General features: G+C 37.9%; 1 protein-coding gene across 6 annotated transcripts in view; it reads left to right on the top strand.

The window, feature by feature from the left end:
* The window catches only part of CCSER1 (coiled-coil serine rich protein 1), a 623,842-nt gene that overhangs the window by 138,422 nt on the left and 461,879 nt on the right, over positions 1–23,541 (top strand). For all 6 annotated transcript variants that reach the window (XM_088163986.1, XM_088163987.1, XM_088163988.1 and 3 more), the window contains exon 5: positions 16,556–16,676. In XM_088163986.1, coding sequence (XP_088020112.1) covers positions 16,556–16,676 — 121 coding nt within the window. The remainder of the gene's footprint in view (positions 1–16,555; positions 16,677–23,541) is intronic.

Here is a 23,541-nt window from a genome sequence, read left to right as displayed (position 1 = left end):
CTTATGTGTCAGTAAATTTAATCTTTACCTGCATCTTATATAATTATTCTAAAATCTTATATGACACTGGTAATTTCAGCAGTAATTAGCAACCTGGTAAGAAGGTAATTACATCTACAGAGACTGTGTTTTTACATGTTTAGCAGTCTGCCTAACAAGCCACACCAATGAAAACAAAAACTAAAAAGAATATTTCATCTAGAGCAATTACAGATCTACTCCTATCACTGTAAAATCAACACAAGGTACTGAGAATTTGAATACTAATCCCTCTCTATCCAATACCTAATTAATGAAGGTTAATCAGATTCTTAAACAGCAAATCCTTCTACAAAGTATATCTCTGCCATTGTTCCCATTAAATATCAGGGTCACAGCCCTGCTTATTCCTTTGCATAAAACCTCCCTGTGGGGTATTTTTACAGAGTAAGGTTTTCATGGTACATGCACTCTCTGTATCAGGAAGGCAATGGTCTGTATCTGAAGTCCATAAGATATTTAGCCATTGGAAAGATCTGAAAAGCAGTTGACATTTAAGGTGTGATTGTGTTTTTTCTCTTGGTGAACCAAAGTGCTTTTTGACATTAGCAGTAACTTTGCTGATCAGATACTCTGTCAGCATGAAAATCTTAAAAGCTCTAATCCAGAACCTGGAGCCCTCTTCCCTCCCAGAGCATCACTGCAGAGTGTGGTGAGGCCCATGGTCCCTTTCATTTCTTGTCTTCTGGGATTTCTGCTGGTATAAATCTGGAGCAGTACAGCACTGTACCAAGAATGTATCCAGCAGTGTTGAAATCCCTAAACTAGAGGGTTTTGGGCTTTTATTTTGGGTTTTTGTTTGGTTGGTTTTTTTTTAATATGAATAAACTAACACTTTTGAGTCTCTGTGTGAGAGCCTGAATAAATATACTATTCTTAAAAAAGGAAAAAAATATTCCATTTCTGAGTAACAGTGATACTTACTTGTATTAAGCATTTAAGAAACAAAATACAAAGATTCTTTTTTCATGCCTTATATTGACCAGCAAATGAGGCAGGTTGTAAAGGTTTTTCTGCCTTGCCTTTCATTGGCTCTGCAAGCCAAAACTGTTCTGTTGAGATTGCAAGGCAAGAAGCTGGAGGCTGGAAGGCAGTACTAATGCAGAAGTTTCTTGAGTCTCTTAGTTGAGACATTTACTGTGGACCCTATCAAGGGAACCCTTTCTCTTTCACATCAGTTCATAATTTCTTCAGTTTTGTTTGTACCTGTTTAGAAGGCAAACTTACGATGTTTCATTGTCCTGTGAGAAAGTATAAAACCCCAAATGGTTACTTCCCTTGTTCTCTGTGTTTTCAATACATTTCTCTATGCTAGATTTAAAATCAGTTTTGATGCATTAATTTGGAAATATTTCTTCATTCTCTTGGTAGTCATGGCAAGTGGGATATTCCACAGCACAAGAAGAGAGAGCAGAGGTCAGGGTGTATTGTGGTTAACTGTACAGTCTCTATACATCAGCAGCACCTCATGGATGCTTAAGTGTCACAGCAGGGTCCACATGTTTGTGTCACAGTCTTTAATTGAGGTATGGGAAACTCCTATTGAGAACAGCTACTGGGCACATTAGCTGTATCCTGGACTTTACATAAGGTTTTATTGATACACTCTGTATACAACTTTTCATGCAATTTTGGTGTTGTTTTTTTGTCCTTTCGTTTTTATTTTTGTTTTGGGTTTTTTGTTTGTTGGTTTGGTTTGGTTTTTTGTTGTTGTTTTGTTTGGTTTTTTTTCATTTGGAGGTATAACTGGGTGATTTTAACGTAAGCCTGAAAGAATACTGAAGTAGAGATTGTGTCAACTCAGTTTCTTTCTGGTTTGTTAACTCCTAGTTTACTAACAGTTCTCTTACTCTCAACTAGAATACAAGCTACTTCCTCTGTGTCCTTCAGAACTGTGCCAACAGAAAAAACACAAAGGGGTAGCATAAGTGTGACCCCCAGAACTGGTAGAAACTTCCTGCCCCATAGGTGTTAGCTGCTAACTCAGACACCAAGCTGAGGGCTGTTAGTTCTGGCTGATAGAGCCACAAATCCTGACTTCCACCATCCTGAAAAGACACCACTTGTTGGCTGGTTTTTTTTTAATTAATAAAATAGTTTAAATTAGTTTTCTGAGAAGGAAGCTTCCATGTGTCCCACAGTAAATCTTTGAGATCTCCATGGTCAGCCTTGATCCCACAGTCGTCCTGACTGCTATCTAACTTAGTTTTCAGTCTTTAGCTACTTGTTACTGAGTTCCAAGGGATTCAGGAGGAGTACTGGCCCTTCTGTCATTCTTGACCTTTGCTGTGTGATGGGGAGGCTACATCTATCCTGTGTGAAGCTGCAGTGAACCCATTCCTTACAGCTTCCTGCTCTTTCAATAGGAACCATGGCTATGTAAAGAAATCACTCCTTTCTTTCATGTTTTATGTTCTGACATCATTAATACTGACAGTCCAGCTCTGGGAATCATTTGCTAGTTAGATTGAACAGTCTTTCTGCTGTCTCAGCATTGACAGGTTGCAAAATGTTTAATGTATTACTTCGTATTACAAACACATTTCAGTAACAAATCCATTAGCAGATCTAAAAATTGAAATAGATGCTCGGAATTCAGAAGTAGGATCAATCTAAAATTTTAATTTACTGCTCTATCTTAGCGTTTTCATCTGTGGGTAGCAGTTCTGTACATAATCATTGCCATCCACAGTGCTGGAACACTGATAGAGAGGCTGACGGAAATGTAGTCAAATGTAACCTTGGTCATGTGTTTAATCCCAGGGGATTTCAGCTGTCTCATAACAGTATTTTATGCTTTATGTTCTTAGACTGGGCAGTACCTCTGACACTAAAGCCAGTAAAGAGATAGTGAATATGTGAAGAAAAAGTAAAAGCTTACAGTGAGAAATCTTTGCTGAGTAGATAATGTGTTTCCCACTTTTTAGATCTAAATGGGTGCTTTAGAACATATTATGCATGACTTCTCACATCAGAGTACAGGAATTACTCTTTCAAATGCAATAAAGGTAATTTAGATATCTAATTTCACAGCTTTTTTTATGCTGTTGAGTGTATAAAGCATCTAGCTAGTTCAAATGCCACTGGTAGATACAAATTAATGATATAGGACAATTATAAGAGATGTTTTTAAGGAAGATGATGTGTTAAGTGTGTTTCCTTCACCTTTTGAATCTTTATATTTTGAATATTTTTGTAGATTAACCGCAGTACATAACATTTATATATAAGATTTTGTCAGAAGTGAAGTTTTATTTTGATTAATACATATGATATTTAAAATATTGGGTGACTTCCAAATAATTCTTCTTTTTAAATTTGAGGGCTTCTAGCAAATGTCAAGTGTTAATCTTAGGGCTGCTCTTAAATTCTAATCAGCTAAGAGCATAATTGTTCAGCAGAGAGTGAAGTAAATTACCTTGTTAAATGCAGTGGCTTAGAGAACTGGTGGGAAGGAGGTTCCAGAATTGGTGGCCACGTGCTCCAAAATGCAAGGAAACACTCTGTATATTGAAGATCCCATTAGTCACCTCCCTTTAAAGAGACAAGGGTAACATTTATGCCCTGGTGTCTGGAGTATTCTTGAAGTTAGTGGGACTCTTTCCTGTGAGTGCCAGGATTTTAAATTACATTGTGCAGGGGATGGCTGTTGACATTTGGGTGAGAATGGAGCAATGTCATCGAGTGCTCTACATTTTAGAAACTTTGGAGCCAGTTTGTTCTGATTCTTTATGTAGGTTACAAGTTTTCTGGAGCCTGGACTTCTTTGTGCTTGTGCTGTTTCTGTGTGCCACCTTTTAGGAGCCAGCTGCATAAATATGCAGTAAAGGAGAGTCTTGTCCCTTGAAAGCAAGCAATGAAGGCTGATGGATATAGCTGAGGTTTTGTAAGGCCACATTGCCTGATATGCAGGTAAAAGATCCCTCCAGAACCACTGTGGATTAGGAAAAAAGTGTTTTTTCTTAATTTTTAGGTACCTCTAGAAATCTGGTCCACTTGCACATGGCTAACTTTCAGCAGGATCTGTTGTACTTGACTGGTTCCTTGGATGCCTCAAGCATGGCATCTGAAGTAAAGATCAAAGATTTCTTAAGGGAAAATGAAGCATGGGGCTGTGAATGTGTTGTGAATGTGACTATTTAAATAGTCATTAGGCCAGATTTTGCTAGAATCACAGATGCCCAACCAGTCTTCCATATTCATGAACATTCTTCATCTGCTTTGACAAATGGTGCTATTTGAGAATTGAGCTTTCATCTTTTTGCTTCTAGTTAACCAGTTCACCTTGGGTTCAGAAATTCTGAGGTTGGTGAATCCAGAGAAAGCTCCAGGTGAATCTGGCAATTTAATTTTAATTAATCTTCGGTGGAGTATTATTTAGTGAAAATCAGTAATGTAGATTTTACTCCTATTTTCTGTCTTCTGCTGGTTTAGAGCATAATGACTTTTTCTGTGGAACAGGATTTTGAGTTACCTTCCTGCCAGCTCATACAAAATTTCCCAGTATCCTCTTCTGTATTCATAAAATTTAGAGCCTAGTTTATCACCTGGTGGAGAGCAGGAGGAAAAGCATGTAGGTCTTGACTGTTGAGGGAGACAAGGCAAAAAGATTTAGTGCAGGTTCTAAATCATGCTTTGAATAAAACATCATACTTCTCAAAAAAACATTTACAGTATTTCCTCAAGTAAAAACAACAGTATTAGTGACTGTGCCAACACTCAGCATTTGCAACTCCCATGCTAATATTGTCAGTGTGCACTACTGCATTCAGTTTGAAAAGTGCAACAGATCTACCTGACCACTAAATGGCACTATTTCCTTTTCAGAGCCAAAACCAGAGGAAAGGTGTATAAATCAAAGTTGAGGGATAATATGCAAATGTTTTGCTTATTATCTAGTCTCCAAATTGTTGTTTGTCACTAAAAAAAAGCTGACTTATTTGTTCATTGTTTGCTTTGCATTTGGTATGACTGGTAGAATCCAAACAGAAGCTGATGAATTTGTAATGGCTTGGCTTTAGCTGTTGCATTGCTTCAAAGGTTTGTATGACTGCCTTCTGTGGAGAGCTTGACCCATAACATGAAGAGAAGCAACTGAATTTCTTTGCAACTTAAATTTTTATTTGATTCGTGTTAGGAATTTGAATTACTCTTCTTTGGTAATTTTTTTAATGTTTAATGAGGTTCGAGCAAATCTAATACAGGCCTGGGTAGACACCATTGAATTCTGGTTATTCTGTTTGCAGCATCAGTCTGTATGAATGATTCATCATTGTCCTGTGGTGGTCTGCTCTCAAGTTTTTCAGACATTTTCATATGGGTGCCAGTACTTGGTCAGTTAACAGATATCTGCATATTGGAAAATATTTTTTGAAGAAATTAACCTCATATAGCTTTATATCTCATTTTTGGATATGTGAGTCTTCTTTCCCTCCATTGAGTTCTGTGGGGCTGCAGTGTAAGTATCAATATCAGATTTGAAAATTGGGGCTAGGAGAAAATGGTTTAGATACCTTTCTTAAAGAAAACAGCCTCCAAAATGCTTCTATATATACCAATGCTATTTTGCTTGCCGTGACTGCTTGTATAATTAAGAACACTGGCTTAAAGGTCAGTACAACTGGAGCATCTGTGTCACACCCTTGGTGTGTGACTTGGAACAGCCAACTTTTATGACTCTAACAGATGGGGACCTCAGTTCAAGTCCAACCTCCCAGTAGCAAGGTGATTATGTTTTGCCAAGTTGTGTTATGCAACTTGAAAATATATACTTGATAAACACATCTTAGTTTTAATCTTAATTTAAATATGTCTGTAGACACAGTTACCAGTTTTGTTTAGTGTGTGGGGTTTTTTTCCCCCAATAATTTAATTGCTTTTAATGCTCCAATTTGATTTCTGCTTATTTAGAGAGGTCTGGAATTTTCACCCATAGAGGATCACATGCAGTGTAGTGTATCTTTCAGTCATCTTTTTGAGAAGTTGAAATGGTAACCGAATTGAGCCTGACTTCAGTGTCATCGATTCCATGTTTGTTTAGCCAACGCTTATGTTGATGTTTTTGCAGTGGCAGCACACCGAGTTGCTGGTTTGCTCTGAACCAAAACTGCACTTCATAGTGCAATTTTCAAGTGGCATAGTGATAGTTGCATTCTTTCTTTCTAGGGCTGTAATCTTGCATTGGGCTCCGTTTAAACAGTGTTTGTTTTAATCATCTGGTTTAATGGCTCTTCAAAATTGCTGAGCTTGTCTCACATTCCTGTCATTTTGATCCCTACCATTTTTGCCAAGCACAGTCTATTCCTATTTCGATTTATTTGTCTTTAAGGTAGAATATATTGCTCTCATAACTTGGTTGGATTTCAAGCCTTAGCGAATTTGGTTGGGTTTTTTTTAAGAATAGTTGAAACGTTTAGACAAAGTGTGAAAAGGTATCAGCATAATGATTGATTGTTTTATTGCTTTTCAGAAAGATGCATATCTGTTACTTGGCATATGCTTTATCTGCAGCATAGATGTATAGCTACAAGTCCGTACTTTTGAAAATCAATTGGAAAAATTATGCTGTTATTTTGACCATTAATTGGAAGAGCTCCTCAGATCACTTACAAACCTGGCATAGCAGTGACCCGTAGTCTTCAAAGTTTTGCATCAGGGCTATAATATTGAACTTTTGGAAGAACCACAGGATGTGCCTGTGCCACATGTCATATCAGATGATCCTAGTACTTTCATTTGGCCTTGAAATCTAGTAAATCATATGCACTAAGTACAAAGAATAGCAAAATCTGCAAGCTGTGCAAATGGGTAGACTTTTAAATCTGCAGGTCCATCAAATGTTCTCTTTCCCAGTTTTCTTTGTGGCATGATAGGCTTTCTATCATTCCACAACTGCCACTAACCTTTCTTGTCACCTAGCCAACTTGTGAGTATGATTTCCCTGGTGTTCATGAAAACCTGTGTGAACAGCCTAGGAAGTTGATGTACTGATTATCTTCTGAGTCCATCTTTTGCTTGCTGTGAAGAGCCTTCACTTGGCAGCCCTTTGAACATCCAAGTGTTCTTCCTTCACACCCAAGTTTAGTGGGTGCCTGCCATAGGTGCCCACAGGAGGAAGCTGTTGTGTGTTCTGTCTTATCCCATCCTTTAACTGGCTCTTCCTTAAAGCCTGTCCATTTGCCCTCTTGGTTAAGAGGTGTGTCACTAGGTGCTCCTGCTGGCTTCTCCCTTTGCTGTGAGAGTACTGAGTGGTAAGGCTGTAGGTGATGCCCTACCCATTTCCTCATCTCTCCCCTGCTTTGTGCTTACACTGGAGCAGTCAGCTAGAGCAGTAGCCAGCTGCTTGCTTATGTGTGCTGGTTTGTAGGATTGTTAAATGACTGCAGAGACACTTGGACTGAATTTGCTTTCCTGTATGAGTATATCACCTTAAAGAGAGCAAAGGTATAAAATAAATGGATTGCATTTAATAATAAATGTGGAAAATATCCTTCCTGAGAGAAGAGTGAGATCTTTTTTGTTACGGATCCTCTGTTTGTTTCAGTATCTGGTATACATTTCTAATATTTGGTGTGTATGTGACTTCTGTGAAGGCAGGAATGAGTCTGGAATGGCTATGATCAGTGTGCTGCTGTAGGGACTGATCACTGAGTTGATTGTCACTGGGGTTGACAAAGGCTGTCATTCTGCAGTTGAAAGGATGTACAGCTTTACTGGCAGCTGTACCTGGTGCTCCTGCTAGTGACTGCCAGCACGGCTACAGTAGAAAGCCAAATAGCCTCATACGCCTGCTAAACAAAAATACCTCCCTAATTTTCCTGGTGAGCTTTTAGAACCTGCAAAGAAGCCTGGTGTTGTGATTTTATTTAATGATATCTCTTGGGAAACTGTACTTTTGGCAGCTTATCTTTGTATTAACTGCCTAAGTAAATTTTTTGTAACTACAGTCATTCATTACAAACCACAGTAAATTAATCTTGCTTGCCTGTCAGTCTTTATTTCAGCTAGGCCTAGAATAATAGTTGAAGCCAGGAGACTGTGGTTCTAAAAACACTTGCTATTGAGTTTTGACAGTTTTACTTGCAGTGAGTGACAGTCGAGGATATTGTTGTTATAGTAGTCATTCCTTCAGGGTATTGTATTATGCCTACAGAAATGCCCTGCAGGCCTTTTTATATTCCTTCTTTTAAGATGCCAGTGTCACAGTCACTCCTTTTTCTCTCCTTTTCTTGAAGGCATCACATAACATAAATAGAAACCCAAATGTGATCAAAAGCAGAACTAAAACCATTATTCTTCTCTTGGCTGAAAATGGAATGTTGAGGCAGACAGCTCTTGCAGCTGGTGGCATCCCTGTTGGGATTTCCTCCATATCCTGCAGGAAGAGAGACAAAGGTTTCCCTGTTTCTGGTACCTTATGGCCATTACCAAGGCATGGCTTTATGCTTGCACCTGAAACTGGCACTTTCAGTATTACCTTTGCCATTCTTACTGGAAAACTGGAGTTTTGGGCTGCTCTGTTTCCTTCCGTCACTCAGGACCTGTAGTGTTTTTCTTTCTTATTACCCAGTGAGGCAGCCTTGACAAGAACGGCAGAGGCTACCAGAAGAGGAGGTCTGGGTGAGCCTCATTTACCCCATAAACCAACCTGCAGCTGTATTCTATGGTAAATTAATTTAATGAATTTAACCAGTTGTCTTCAAAGCCTCTTTGGGAATAAATGGATGCGCTTGTTTGGCCCACATGGTGAGTAGCGCCATGCATCCAAGACCAAATAACTAAGCCTCCACTTTTTATTCTAACAGATATTCATACTGTTCAGTTATGAGACTTCCTGGAATTTGGTAGAATTAGATATGATTGGTGGGATTCAGATCATTAGTCTTTCATTATAACCTTTCCCTCACATAGTTTATGCACACAGTTCTTACTCATGCTTGTGTCACAAAACAAGTCATAGACTAGAGCACTAAAAATACAAGCCTGTGACATCATCCTGACTGATAGTGTTGCCAAAACGTAATTAAAGTAGCTGTCATTTTAAAAGTTCTGTTATTAACACTAAACCAGTGCTTTTTGACATTGAGAAGCAGTATCTACCTACTCGAAAAAGAAAATGCCTTTTTTTTTTTTTTAAAGGCTCATTTTTCAATTCCTGTGTTGGCTGCTTGGAACAATATTTGCTCTAAGTAGTTCACTGTGAATAAGAAAGTATCTCAGAAGCAGCCTCAAGCACAAATAGATATACTTAGAATGTTTTAGGTGTAACAGTAGTTACAGCTGAAAAACGAACCCACTTAATTTTCTCTTAATGCAGTTAGAGTTTCTCCTGGCCTTGCTACAGTGATCCATCATTGCAGGAACTGCAACAAGGAACGGTTGGTTGTGGAGAGGTCAGCAGGGTGACCACAGCTATGGAACAAGTTTTAAACAGGAACAAAATCAGATAATGCAGCCTGTAAAAGAAATGGCTGGGTAAGTATCCAAGAGAAGTCTGTAAAATCTAGAGTGGCAGGCGAAGGGGGAATTGTGCATTGTCTTCTCAAAGACTAAAACTGGGGGATGAAACAAGCTGGTGTCAAGTTTAAAGTGGACTGATAGGAATATTTCTTCACATAATATATATTCAGCTTTGGAATTCTACAGGATATTGTGGATGCTACAAGGTCACGCAAGAACTGAACAAATTCATGAAATCCCTGAGGGATTAGTAAATATAGGCACAACCACATTGTAGAAGAAAGTCTTCAAGTCACTGTAAGCTGGGGGAGGCTGCTTGAGAACCTGATCAGAAGTTAAGGTGCTACCCTGTGGCATCTTTCTGCCTCAGGAGAAACCAAACTGCAGTCGTTCTCTCAATACAGTGTAGTTAACAGAAAATATGCAAGAAGTGGGTCATCAGTTTTGTCATTACCTGTGTTATTATTTTGGAATTGGTGTTTCCATCGCCACAGGGTCGGTCCTTAGGTGATCAGGCACGCCCTTTCATTCAGCATTCCATTATGTGTGAACATTGAAAAATTACGGTTGAATTTCTTATGCGTGGAGTTCACTTGTGGCTCTTACTGTATTGTCACAGTGGCTTGTGGCAGCAAACAAACTTAGGATACGAAAGCAAGGGTGCAGACAATCACTGCACAGCTGCTGGTGTGTGAGAGGATTCCCTGTCTCCTGCTTAATGCTGGATTTTTTACCCTTCATGTTTGTGTGCCAGTGTAGATAGCACAAAGCAGATATGTGTGTGCAGCCTTTGTATAAAAGAGCCACGAAACATAAGAACCTGATAGAAAGTAATTCATTTGCCCATAATGGGCCTGTAATTGTTGCTATTACAAAATTTCTGATTGTGACTATGTTGTGTTTAAGAACCAGGCCTGTGGTTTTATTGCAGAATTATTACAGCAAACCCTTTGGGGACTGTGAGCATACACACTCATTCTCTTAAGTATTCACTTGGCCAATATTGTGAAATGTAGCTGTTTCTAGGGAACAAGAGGCCCTAAAATAACTGTTGAACTAATAAAAAATAGAGGTCCATTTAGTTTCCTTTTTTCTCCAAAGACCATCATCAAATCTAGGATCAAGCAGCAGGAAAATTAGGCCTTTTTATTATTATTTTTTAATATTGAGCTTTTTTTTTTAATATTAGTAGATGGGCAAAAATAGCTTTCACGTAAAATACCTTGACTTTCTGTGTTGCTTTAAAGAGACTGAAAGTCTCCCTGGGCTTTAGGGTTTAATAATCAAGTAGTAAAAGACTTTATTGTGTTTCTGGGGCTGAGAAAGAGGGTATGGAACTCAATTCATACACTTGGTTTTGCTGCTGAAGTGTTTCATGCAGGTAATGTTTGGGGTTGATGGAGATACAAGTCAGAATGCTGGGTTTTTTTCTGAGTCCTCTCAATGGCCTAGGACTATCTGATGCCATATCTGTGCAGTTGGAGGGGATTAACATGGTAGTTCGTCACAGTTCTTCCAGGACATACCAGAATTAATAGACTGGATTTCAAGATCCTCTCTTATTTTATTTCTAGTGTCAGCAGCTTTCCTGGCAAAGTAACTTGAGTTGCATGTTGTAAATGTTCTTTTTCTTTCCTGGCTCTTCACTTTTCTAATATACTAAAGAAATTTGCTGTGTATCCAGTCTTCCTTTTTGGTTGGTTGATGTGTTTGTGAATTGGGTTTAGTTCATTTGTTTTAGCAAAAAGCTCTGTTTTAAGTGTAACAGTTCTTTGTCCTAAATTGCCCTTGTCTGAAGAGCCTGTGTAGGGGTTACATATTTTGCAGCTCTTTCTTGTCCTTCGCTCAGAACACCTCAGAGGGTGACTCATTTCTTGATCCTTTTCATGTCAGAGAGGTATTTAGGAAACCACATGGCAATATGTTCTCAGTGCCTGCCATGAGAATTGGTGTTCTAGAGTTATTAAATCATAACGTCTGGCCTTTGGTAGTAAAACGGATGTGGGATTGGATACTTGGGATCCAGATGTTGCTCCCTCATGCTCTAATCCCGTCTCCTACAGTGGCAGCTGACTGATCTTTCAGGGTAAAGCATTTAGTGCCTTCCATGGTCCTGGCTGCTTGCCTAGGTTTTTACCAAAGCAGAAGTATTTTTGGTATAAAACAGCACCTGTTTCCAGATTTGATCTATCTCTTGAATGATGGGAGCTGCTTATTTTAAACTTCATAGGTATAAATGTAAATACTTTGGATTGTCAGGATAAGTGCCCACCTTTTTGAAATCCAGAAATAATTCACAGTTTTTGTGTCCCTGTGTCATCGTTCCCTTATGCTTCATTGGACACTGCATATAAACGTTTCCCTTTTGTTTTCTCTAAGCAGGTAGTACTTACTGCTAATTTCATCTTGCATCTTGTATCAAGGGAGACTTTTTTTTTTGATAGCAAGCAGTGATAACCAGATTTTCTTTCTCTTCAATTAAAAAAAAAGGAGGGGGTAAAGTGTGCCCAATTATATGTTTGAAATAGATGATGTAAATGACATCCCCAGAGCTTAAAAATCTTTTTATTCTCTGGAGAGACACATTGTATTCAGTAGCTGTTGAAGGCTTCCTACTGTCCTACTATTTGGGGAATTTAAAATTTTTCACTGGTTGGTTCAAAGTAGAAGAAAAATGTTTAATTAGTCATTCTCATTGTTCTTGAAAGAAACAGCAAAGAAAAAACAACTAATGTTTTTCTTCTCCAGATGTAAAGATCTGTTTTGATAGTGCATGATGTTCAGGGACTGCCTAAACCAGCTAGGGTAAATTCAAGCCAACACTCCTAGTGATAAATATATGGGGTACTTTTAAAACACTTGGTGATTGAGGAAAACAAGCTGCATGCATCATTAAATTGAAGCATCTGGGGAGAAACCGTGTGGCTTCAAAAGTAGTACAGATCTTTTACAACAGTAGTCTGGGAAGTTAAAGCTGTTTGTTTTCCCTTTCTGTAGAGTTCTCCTTTACATGACTTGTAATTTGTAGGTATTGTCTTTTGTTTCACTAAGAAAAATATGTTTCTTTAATGACAACGCATAGATGTTACTCTGGTTGTGTTATTTCACTACAATTATTAGCTTGTTCATGTAATGGTTGAATTGTGAATAAAGGACTGAAAAATACTTTCTCGCTTGCATGCAAATTGCTTTTTTTTATTTTCTCAAGGTATTCAGTGTATAACTGTCCTGGGCTACAATGCAAAAATGTGTATTCTATCACCATCTGTTGAAATGTGGGAGGGGTGGTGATCCTTATCTCTGTGGGAGATATCCTCTGCTGATGTGCCATCTGATAAGATCGGGGGATGATCATCGTTATCTATTCACAGCCCATCCTTCCTCCAGAAGATATATTCCGTTAATGGGCCATTCAGTCCTATTGTGTGACTGATAAGATTACATCATCCCATTGGGAGATGCCCCAACCAGGGGCAGGAGCCAAGCCTTTCCTACCTAGATAAAAAACTGGGGTTTGGGACACGAAGGCAGCCCTTTCCACTGGATCCCAGAGGAAAGTCCGACCATTTCCACATCATTGCTGGATCTTCGGAGGAAAACTGCACCTTCTACAGGAGCACTGCTTCAACAGAACCACATCCGTCATCCAGGAGGACTGCAGCCACCATTTATATGGACTGCTACCAACACCCTGACTGACAGGGTGTCAGGTTGTATTTCTGACTGTGTTGGTGGTTGTTTCTTTTGTATTATTGCATGTATTTTATTTTTTCTCTCTTTTCCTATTAAACTGTATTACTGACTTAGAGTCTCGCACTGGTTTTGCTTTCAAACTAATACAATAACACATTCTGAGATACTAGATGTTAGTTCCTTAAAGAAACTGCTACAGGTACTATAAAGTTGGCTGATTTTCCCCCTTGTTGTTGATAACTTGTGCAGTTTTTTTCCACCATTCTGCATATATGCATCAGGAATAATGTAGTAGGCTGAGACAGCTGATTACATTGATAGCTTTGCTGAACACTAACTCAGATGACTGAAAATTCTGCTTTCCTTACCAATTCATGTGAGAAGGCTAAAAATTTTTAAGTTCTTGCTGGATGATAAGGAGCAAGTTTGTCAGATGAGAGGATTTATGATTAAAAGGAGCAATCCCTTAGAGTAATTATTTTTCTGATGTTTGTGATATTTTGAGGATCAAACAGATTTTGATTCATAAAGAGTACAGCGTGTAGACATTAGGAATAGTCGTTTTTTGGGGTTATGTAAGCCACTTGTAGATTAAAAAATGGAGTTGTAGAAATGAAACTACATTTAAGAGTTGAGTTTGGAATGTAAAATGCAAATAAAGTTAAGTAAAACAATGCTCATCCCCTTCAGTGTTAAAGTTGAGAGTCCACATTCAAGCACATTCTCATTATTTTAATGCAAGTTATGAATAGATAGTAAGAGCATACACTCCAGTAGGTGAAAATTACTTGCTGCTGTGCCACCACTATTTCATGACATTTTTGTTAATTATACTGTCTCATAATGACTTATGACTGTGCACAGAGAGTTGAGATAAAAAGGAGGAATTGTAGTGATTTTCAAAAGCGAGACCAAAGGGTATTGCTGTCTAGAATGGGGGGATGGATAATACACTCCATGAGCTCCAGTCACTGGATGACCACTGGGTTTGTCTTCAGCTGTAAATCGGGGGATTATACAACTCCTGTATAGCATTAATTACTAAGCAAAAACTATTTCAGTTTTATTCATTAATGAAATTTTTGTAAAGAGTGGGAGACTTGCAGTGTCTTCGTTACCTGTGATTCCCTCTTTTATCTTTCTTTGTAACTGCTCTGATGGACGGTGCCTGATCTATGGCAAACCCTCCCCTATGATGTTTGTCACCAGATCTTTTACAAGTTCTAAAGTAATAACTTGATATTCTAGTAGTAAGACAGGTCTTCTGAAGAAAAATATGTACTTGCTTCATCGTTTATACTCCCTGTCTTATCAGTGTTTCTGGTTAAAATTCAGATGCTGAATATCAGTGGTGCACTATGACAAGCATATTTTTTGCAGTTCTTTGACTATAAATAAAGAGACAAAGAGACATAAATATTATTATTTGCACATAGTCACTGGTTGTAATAAGAAAATACTGTTTTCTAAGTTACTTGATGCCTACCAAGCAGAATCGTGTTAGTAGATGGTCTGCTGATAGTACACAATATAGTAGGATGTAAAATCACCTAAAATTCAATTTTTTTCTTATGTTGTCTCTTTAGTTCAATGCATTTTGCATTAGTTTCATCTTAATCTGTTGTGTATCAGGCTATAACATAAATCCTGCTTGCATGCCTGCAGTCAATATAGCAAGTTCTCTTTGTGTATGACCATCTTTTGGAGATGTGTGTCTATAATAGTGACAAAGTATTGAGTAAAGCTGGTTCCAAAGAAAAAAGGAAGGGAAGACATCAATACTGGGCATCTTGGGTGGCTTAGTCACTTACCATAGTGTGCACCTTAATATTTAAAACACAAACATAAAGAGTGCTGGACAACATCAGATGAATTGAATGCAATCACAGGCACTCCCCAGAATGTTTCCTTCCTGACAGAGCTGCCTATGCACCAGCCATTCGTGCTGCTTGCTGAATGACTCAGAACTGCTCAGAAAGCAGAAAACCACCTTTATAGGAATATCCAGCCCTGACCTGACCTGTTCCTGTTAGTGTTTCAGGGTGTTTGTGGAGCACCAGTGTGTCCTGTTGGTTTGGGTGCCCTTGGGGTAAAATGGCACAAGTAGCTGTTCTTGACCCAGTCAGGTCAATATGGGTGAAGTTTTACTCCAGTTTTGCTTCTTTTGGAAGGGAAGCATAGGCTATGTCAAAGGTATGATGTCAGTGGGCAATAAGGAGGCACATGATTGTGGAGAGTGGAATAATAATAAATAAATGTCACAGTTCAACGTTCCCAGCTGTACCAATCTTGCATAAACGTACATACTTCTTGCTGGTTTTCAATTGCTGAAAATTTATCACAGTTATTCTGGTTTCACAGGCTATGTTATTGGATCTCTATGAAATAGTTCTGTATGTTATAAAATACTTTGTGTCTTTCTGTTTAAACATAGGCCACCACATTTCTTCTTGCTTACATTAAAGTACCAAATGTAAGATAAGAAGCTGACATGCTTTGTTCAATGAAACTAACTTTTAATTCCAACTTTCATTTTTTTCAGAAAGGTATACCTTGGCTGTAAAGGAAATCTGTAGTTTCAAAATCAGTAGGAGTGGTCACTGCTAAAAGCTAAATTATTAGTGATGCTTAAAATTCAGAATTTAAGAATGGTTATGACTTGTAGCATATATAATTGTCTGTTCAGAGGTCAGAAACTTTTGGATATTCATTTATTAGTGCTAATTGAGCCAAATGCCCAGCTCAAATGTGTGATCATTCTTATAGCTCTAAATACTAAGTCGTAACATTTAGCACAGTAATACAGATCTAATTTTTATTAAAAGAAAACATGAGCCAATATATCACATATCACTTCTAGACCGCTTGGATTTGACCTTTTTGGAGTAAAGTGAGTCATAACAGTTAAAGGTGAAAAATAAATTGCTAATTAGATTTTCTTTTCTTGTGAAGTCTGAAATGTTTGAAGGGGAGGTTTGCCTGGAAACCACCCATTATTGTCACCCTTATTTTCAGTCTGTGATGAAAAAGAACTAAGAAGTGAATCATACTCTGATGTCATTTATGAAATATAAGTCCTTTTAGGACTCAGACACACCAATGCGCTACAGCAGACTGACAGCAGATCTTGTGCTAGGTGAAACTTAGTGAATGATCAGTCAATGGCAAAAAAGTGCAAAGGAAGCATGTTAGGAAATGTGAAAAACAATGGCATTTTAATTGCAGGTGACCACAGTGAAGCCTGATTAATTATTCACATTTGTGTTTAACACAGTATTAATCGATTTTTTCTTTTCTTTTTTTTTTTCCCTTTCAAGTGCAAACTGAGTTCACTGTTTAACACTGATACTTTTTATCTTTGCAGTGTGCCGGGAAGACTCATACCAGTCAATAGTGTCATGTGCTGCTGTAGTACTCACCCCTGTAGAGGCGACAGTGGATACAAGGAAAAAAGAACAGATGATAATGCCTGATGTGTCCAAACAGTGAGTTATTTAAATACCACGATCTCTTAAAAGTGCAATTTAAACACCAGGCCAGATTCCTTCTCATGGATATGCATATACACCCTCCTTTCTCTTTCATCATGGCTTTCATAGGTGGTTCCAAAAGTAGAAACTGGCCTGAGGCTAAGCTGCTGCTCGTGTTCATTAGCCTACATTTTTTCCCAAGACTTTTGGTAATGACATATATAGAGGGAATGGGGCTTTATGTGCTGAGAAACTGACTTTGCCAGGTTTGATAAGGTGATTCTTTTTGTTTCGAAGGTCCTTTCATTCTTGCAGGTAGTTGATTTTATAAAGAAGATGATTGTTAACTGCTCAGCTCATCTGATATAGTTCAGATTTTCCAGTAAGCATTTTACCTCTGTGATACAAGATATAATGGCATCTTCAAAAGTAGTGTGGTAGTGTGTTCTTCCAGGGGAATTCTGTTTACTTCATTACAATGTACTTTGATATCTTGCATTAGATGAAAATCATAACCACAGAGTGTGTAGTAACATTTGCCTTGCAATACCAGGCAGGATGGTTATTTCTTAATGATTTAGTCCTTGGAGAATAAAAGTAATTTTGTTTTCATGAAAAGAAAGAAAACACAATTGTAAGGTTTTATCACAACACAAACTTGAGGTCTGTGCCTTTTAAAGTGTGGAAGGTATTAAAAAACATGACAATGGATAACATCATTCCTGTATTTACCATTCATGTTTGGTTTTCTGCTTCTCTTGGTATGTACAAGTTTAGCTTAAAAATTGTCTGTGGAGTCCTGGTTTGAATGCCTATTACAGTAAGAAAATTAAAACATCTCATCACATCCCCAAAATCCCCAAAACATCCAAAAGCACCCCTGGAGTATTAGAGTAGATTAGATGGGTTGTGATCTTGCTACAGATCTATGACTTAAGTCTATCTGGCTGTGATATCTTTTTCAATGTGGTGATAAACCCATTTCATCTAGACTACCTGTACTTAAAATTTAACACAGTATGTTACCTGTTGTCTCGGTATTACTGCAATGTTTGAAATGCTGTGAGCATCTAATTGTTGTAGTGTTTCCGCTGTGTGGCTCTCTGAATACCAAGAGATTAGAAAGGCAATGAGCTGTAAAATATTGTGCTGAAATCCAGAATAATCTTTCTGATTAGTTCAAAGCAGCATAGAACATTTTTTCTTGTCTTCACTAAAAGGGAAACCTGCACTATTGTTTGATTGGCTTTTTCATCTACTATGATGAGATTCAGCATTTAATAATCTCTTATGAATTCAAAGTAGGAAACGCTGATATTTGTTTAGCATGTGCTGAATACAGCCTCCCAGATATTTGGCATGTTTGGGTTTTTATTTTTTTTTTACAACCTAATTCTTTGTTATCTTCTAAGAGCACAGACATAACTTTTCCTAAGCACTTAGAGGTCTCAGAAACATGCTCTAACCTCTACTACTCTTCCAATATTCACGTTTAAAAATACAACCTGTGGCTCTTGAATTCTTTCAACGAGGAAGAAGATTGTGCTTAAACACATTAAATGTATTTGAACTTCATGAATGTATCAGTGTATAAGTGTCTTTAAGCCAACATTTCTGACAAGTATATTTGAAATTAAACAGAACTGTCTTGCTGGAAAAAGTTTGCAACTGGAATTTCGTAAATTTTGTAGAAACCTTCAAAGTAATTGTAGGGAGGTGAAAGTGTGCAGCTTCAAGAAAATCTCCAGCATTATGAATGAAACATAAGCATACTGAACTTGCATTTCACCTTGTGCTTTCTACATGCAGATAGTTTTCTTCATATCCAGTTAATGGAAGCAAAACAGATCCTAATTCCTGTGTCTAATTATCCCAGTGTCATCCTTTTCCAATGCAAAAGTGCCCTTGGCATTTGTTGAATTCCACTGACTGGAATGTAGACTCCATGTATGAGCTGGTCTGCATGTGTGGATTATAGTTATTGATATTCAATTCCTGTGGTAAACAATATTGATTATTTGATTTTTATACTTGCCTTTGTGTACCTGTATGGTTTTGACTTGCACATCCAAAAATTGTGCATATCACAGAGGGCTGAGCAGTAGCCAGCCATCGAGGTCCTGTAGGGAGAAGTTTCTGCCTTCAGGCCCTGCAGGGACAGAGTATGTTTAGAATAACTAATGCATTCTAAACCTACATAAGAAAGTGTGTAATCCAAACCGGATAGAATGCATACTAATGACAGTAAAATGTTAAAGAGTTATAAATGGCTAAAAATAATGATCTTGTATGCCACAGTAAAATTACATCCAAGGGTTTTGGGACATGAGAAGCTTTGAAGACTGGGCAGAAAAAAGAAAAGCTTTTAATCCTACTTGTATAATATTTGATTAATGATGTTATTTTGTTTTAGAAGGAAACCGTTTAGTGGCTGTAAATAATGTATTTGCTTAATGTATTTTTTTTTGTAAGCAGCAAATCTTAATGAGACTTTTAACTGTCTGTGATGAGATCTTATCAGGATTGCAGAAGCAAAGGGCCATTTCCCCCCCTATATTTTTTTCTTGGAAGCTCAAACAATTTCATCAGGGAGTAATTTCGTAGTGATACCCAGGTAATTGCTGACTCGTTGCTTGTGCACTGGGCAAAATCCCTACCTCAGCTGTTAACCCAGGAATTGATTTGGAAGAGGAAGGACAAGCCTTTGTGGTTTTTGTCTTTCCACTCCACAACAGGCACTGAGGCAGAGAAATACATGGTCAATGTGAGGTTAAGGTGAAAAACAGAAAATGTGAGCTCTGCCTTATTTTGTCTTCTCAGCCCTCCACTTTGTCTAGGATGTTGCATTAGCTTTGCTATATTTTGTAGAAATACAAGACTTAAAAACCTCTTACTGTCTTAATAGTTTGAGTTATCGAGGCTTCTTTGTGTTGCCATAGTGATGCATCAGTCACTTGTTCTCAAAGGTGCCCAGATGCTAAAACAATTGGAACATTTTGAACAGTGAGTTCTGCTTACAGAGTCCTAATTTTAATCCTTCCTATCTGAACTCGAGTATAAATAAATCAGCTGCTGGCACAGAGCAATGGCATGAGGAATCCTCACTTCTATTTCAAGTTCTTACAAGGAAGCATGGGAGAGGAAGCATGGCCCAGGGAACTGTATGTTATGCTTTAAATCAGCCTAGCTTCAGCTTCACTGGGCAAACTTGGGGATGAAAGGTCAGCCTACAAGGGGCAGTGTAGAAAAGGAAGTGTCTAAAGACACGAATCCCAGAGCAGACAATGTTCTGCTGCTGTGTGACGTTCATAAGTAAACATAGAAAACCATTCATGTGCTACATGCATGAAAAAAGTAGAGTGAAATTCAGGTGCACAGTTTTTCATCAGATTTAAAGTTAAGCTGATAGTTATGTCCTTCATTTGATGCATTTCTTCAGATATGACTGCCTTGCAGTTCAGAATACTGATGGCAGCATGCAACCCTCTGAGCTGGCTAATTTAAAGATGGTTTGTACATTACTACTTCAGCTGCTGTCATATTTCTGATTTTGATTTTTACTTAAAGATGTAATTTGCTGTTAAAGTGTTCTTGTTATGTCATGAAGCAGACAAAGTAATCTGACAACTCTTTTTTCATGTCAGAAATATTTTCCTGAGTTTTAGGAGAGATTTACAGATGAAGATCCTAGAAAAATGATAGGACAAGTGGTAATGTTTTTAAACTGAAAGAAGGTAAATTCAGACTGGATCTAAGGAAAAAAGCTTTTACAGTGAGGGTGGTGAAACACTGGAACACGTTGCCCAGAGAAGTTGTGGAGTCCCCATCCCTGGAAACATTCAAGGGGTGTTGGATGGGCCTCTGAGCAACCTGATCTAGTTGAAGGTATCCCTGCTTATAGCAGAAGGATTGGATAAGATGGCCTTTAAAGGTCCCTTCCAGCTCAAACGTATTCTGTGATGCTATTTTATTTTATGATTGTAAATGCCACAGATCATTTGACAGTTCTTCAGACTCTTAAGATCAAGTAGTATTTTTTCTGATAAATGCCCTGAATGAGCCTATGTAGTGAGTCTTTTCAATATTCTGTCTGTGCCAAAGCTGTTTCACTTGGACCTTGCAACTCTACTTACCTGAGCAAGATTCTTAAGTATGAGTTCAAATACATGAGAAAGCTTCTTGAAATCACTGTGACTACCTGGGTGCTTGCTGATGGAAACAGGGTGCTGAGAGGGAGAGTTACAGCTCTAATGCCATTCTGTACAGCACTGTTTAGTACAGATGCTAGCCCAGGACTTTGGTACCAATACTGGAATCTAGGAAGATTTTGGTGCATATATAGACTAAATTTATTAGCTACAGTAAGCATATTCCAAAGTTTAGGAGCTTTTGTTCCTCTCTCAGAGTTTCAAGTTGTAGATATATAATTGCTGCATTAGAAGATTGGTAATCCTTTTTGACTCTTGCAGCCCTGCCTAATTCCTTTCAAAAGAAGTTCAATCCAAGCTGACTATGTATTATTCTTCCCTTACTCAGTTGTGTATTTTCTTTTAATTTTTTCCCCTTTAATTTTTTTTTGCATTTTTTGATAAATCCAGGGAAGAATTTTCCCGCTTGAATCAACAGTGATGTTATTTTACCTCTGTAATTTTTGATGCTTCCGTTATGATGCTATTATTGAGAGGTGACTCTGCCCGAATTAAGTTGTAAACAAGGGGTTGAGGTGATACCAGCAATATGTGTACAAGCAGTTGCTGCTCCACAGTTTGCCAAAGTGGGAACCCTTGTCTGGATGTATTACCTAGGATGTGCCAGGCCTGAAGCCAGGCCAGCCTGCCACTCCATCCTGTGCTTATCTCTAGGCAGAGTCCTTCTGTGGTCTTAAAATCACATTTGTCTGTCTCAAACACTATTTAAGTCCTTATAGCCCCTCAGTAGTGAGGTGAAGTGTGATCTCTAAAGCAGCCAGGTTGTCAGGCAGTGCAACAAGAATGCATTTCACACTTGTTTGGAAAAGTAGATGAAAGATGGTTGTCCTCTTTCAGTTTCTGGATGACTGGGACAATGGACTATGGAAGCATGTGTCACTCTTTGGGTCAGAGAATGCAAAGAGAATAGAGATGCCCAGTATTGCTCTGGAATGACCCTACTTTGAAAGCTGTGGTTCAGCTCAGCTGAAAAACCTGAGACATCAGCTGAATTACGCTATACTCCTCCACCATTACATTTTAGTGATAACAGGTAGGAGAGGTAGCATTTATATCCATTTCTTTAAAGCAGATGCTTTGAAATGGAGTAAACATAAGCAATGTGTTTATGCTCTCAGTGGTCTACTTTTACATTCTTTTATCTATTTTGCTAGTTAGTCTTTAAGCTCTATTTAGCGACTTCAAGGGGAACTGAAAATTTCTATTTTCTGTGTTGTCTGTCACATGGTCTCCTTGTACATCTTATATTGCTTTTTGCACATAATGGGAAAATAAGTTATTTTGCTGTACTCATGTCTCCTTTGAAATGGGAAACTTTTCAGAAAACGTAAAAATACAGTATTTGCACTTCTTTTATTGTCTGCTAAACTCCTACCTGACATTGCCTCATGTCTAGGCTGCTCAAATTGGTAACTGCTTTTTTCCTGCTTTGAGGAAAAAGAAAACAATAAACCAGACTGTCATTTCTGTTTTCTTCCCCTGTGTCCAGCTACTGCAAAAATGAGAATGATTTTGTAAATTTTTTCCCCTGTGTCCAGCTACTGCAAAAATGAGAATGATTTTGTAAAATCAGTTGTAAGTAACATTTGTGCAAAGGAAATAAAATTGGACTGCAAAGTGTATATGAAAGAAACCTTATATCTGGTTATAGAACGGGAGTCTCATCAGTTCTCATGTTCCTTCTCAATCACTGCAACCATCAATTACAGGAGAGATTGACAGGAAAGCAATCTACATATGTAATTTAAATATCTTAGGCAATTGTTTTCAGCCAAGGAATTAAGCAGTTTTGTACAGCTTAATTTGATCATGAGTTGCAAGTGTTGAACAAACTGTTTTTTGAGAACCACTAACTAATTGCAGTTATTGTATTTACTATTCTCAATATTTTGTGGTTCAACTCCTGTCTTTTCCTCCTGTGTGGTGGTGAATAATGCAGGAGGCAGAGGAATGATGGCAGTTGTTCTGTGCAGGAAGGGTGCTACATAGATTTTATCTATAGCTCTGCCAAGGAAGCTTTGATCCTTTGCAAGTATAGTCATTGTTTGGGAAAACAAAAAATTTCCTCTTCCCTGTGAGAAGAGATTTACTTTCTAATATGCAAAAAAATATGAATGCTTCAATCATTTCCCTTAAAGTATTACTGATGTGACTGAACTCAACTTGACAGAAGGATATAGGGATGGAATGTTAAGCAAGGTACTTAATGAGGTCACTGTCAATCAAAATGTGGACAGTCAAGAAAACTACAGCATTTTCTAGTTGAGATAATTTAAACTGCAAGATACGACAAGTGCATTATATCATTGTGTAGCTAGTCTGCATTAATAATAGAAGATTGAGGAAATAGAAATGTGTAGAGATAACACAACTTTGCTGATGATGTTTACACCAGATGGGGAAAATTTGGATAGAACTTTTAGCGTCAAAATACAGTTTCTGTAATGTAATTGGCGGAGTATCGCCAAAAAGTGATTTGTGATTTCAAACATTGAACTGCATAAAGGACAATGCAATTATATTAACTGGGAATACAAATTTCCCGTTTCAACAGCAAGCACTGGACAATGTAACTGCATCTACAACTAAAGTTTCTGAACTAGATCTGAAGTCGTCATAAGAAAACCATTTTCACCAAATCACTGTGACATTTAGAAAACAGCTTTGCCTAC

The sequence above is a fragment of the Sturnus vulgaris genome, chromosome 4, assembly GCF_052056855.1.
Source record: "Sturnus vulgaris isolate bStuVul1 chromosome 4, bStuVul1.hap1, whole genome shotgun sequence".
Classification (NCBI taxonomy): Eukaryota; Metazoa; Chordata; class Aves; order Passeriformes; family Sturnidae; genus Sturnus; species Sturnus vulgaris.
The sequence above is the reverse complement of the archived record's forward strand: the minus strand, read 5'-3'. Positions and strand labels throughout refer to the sequence as shown.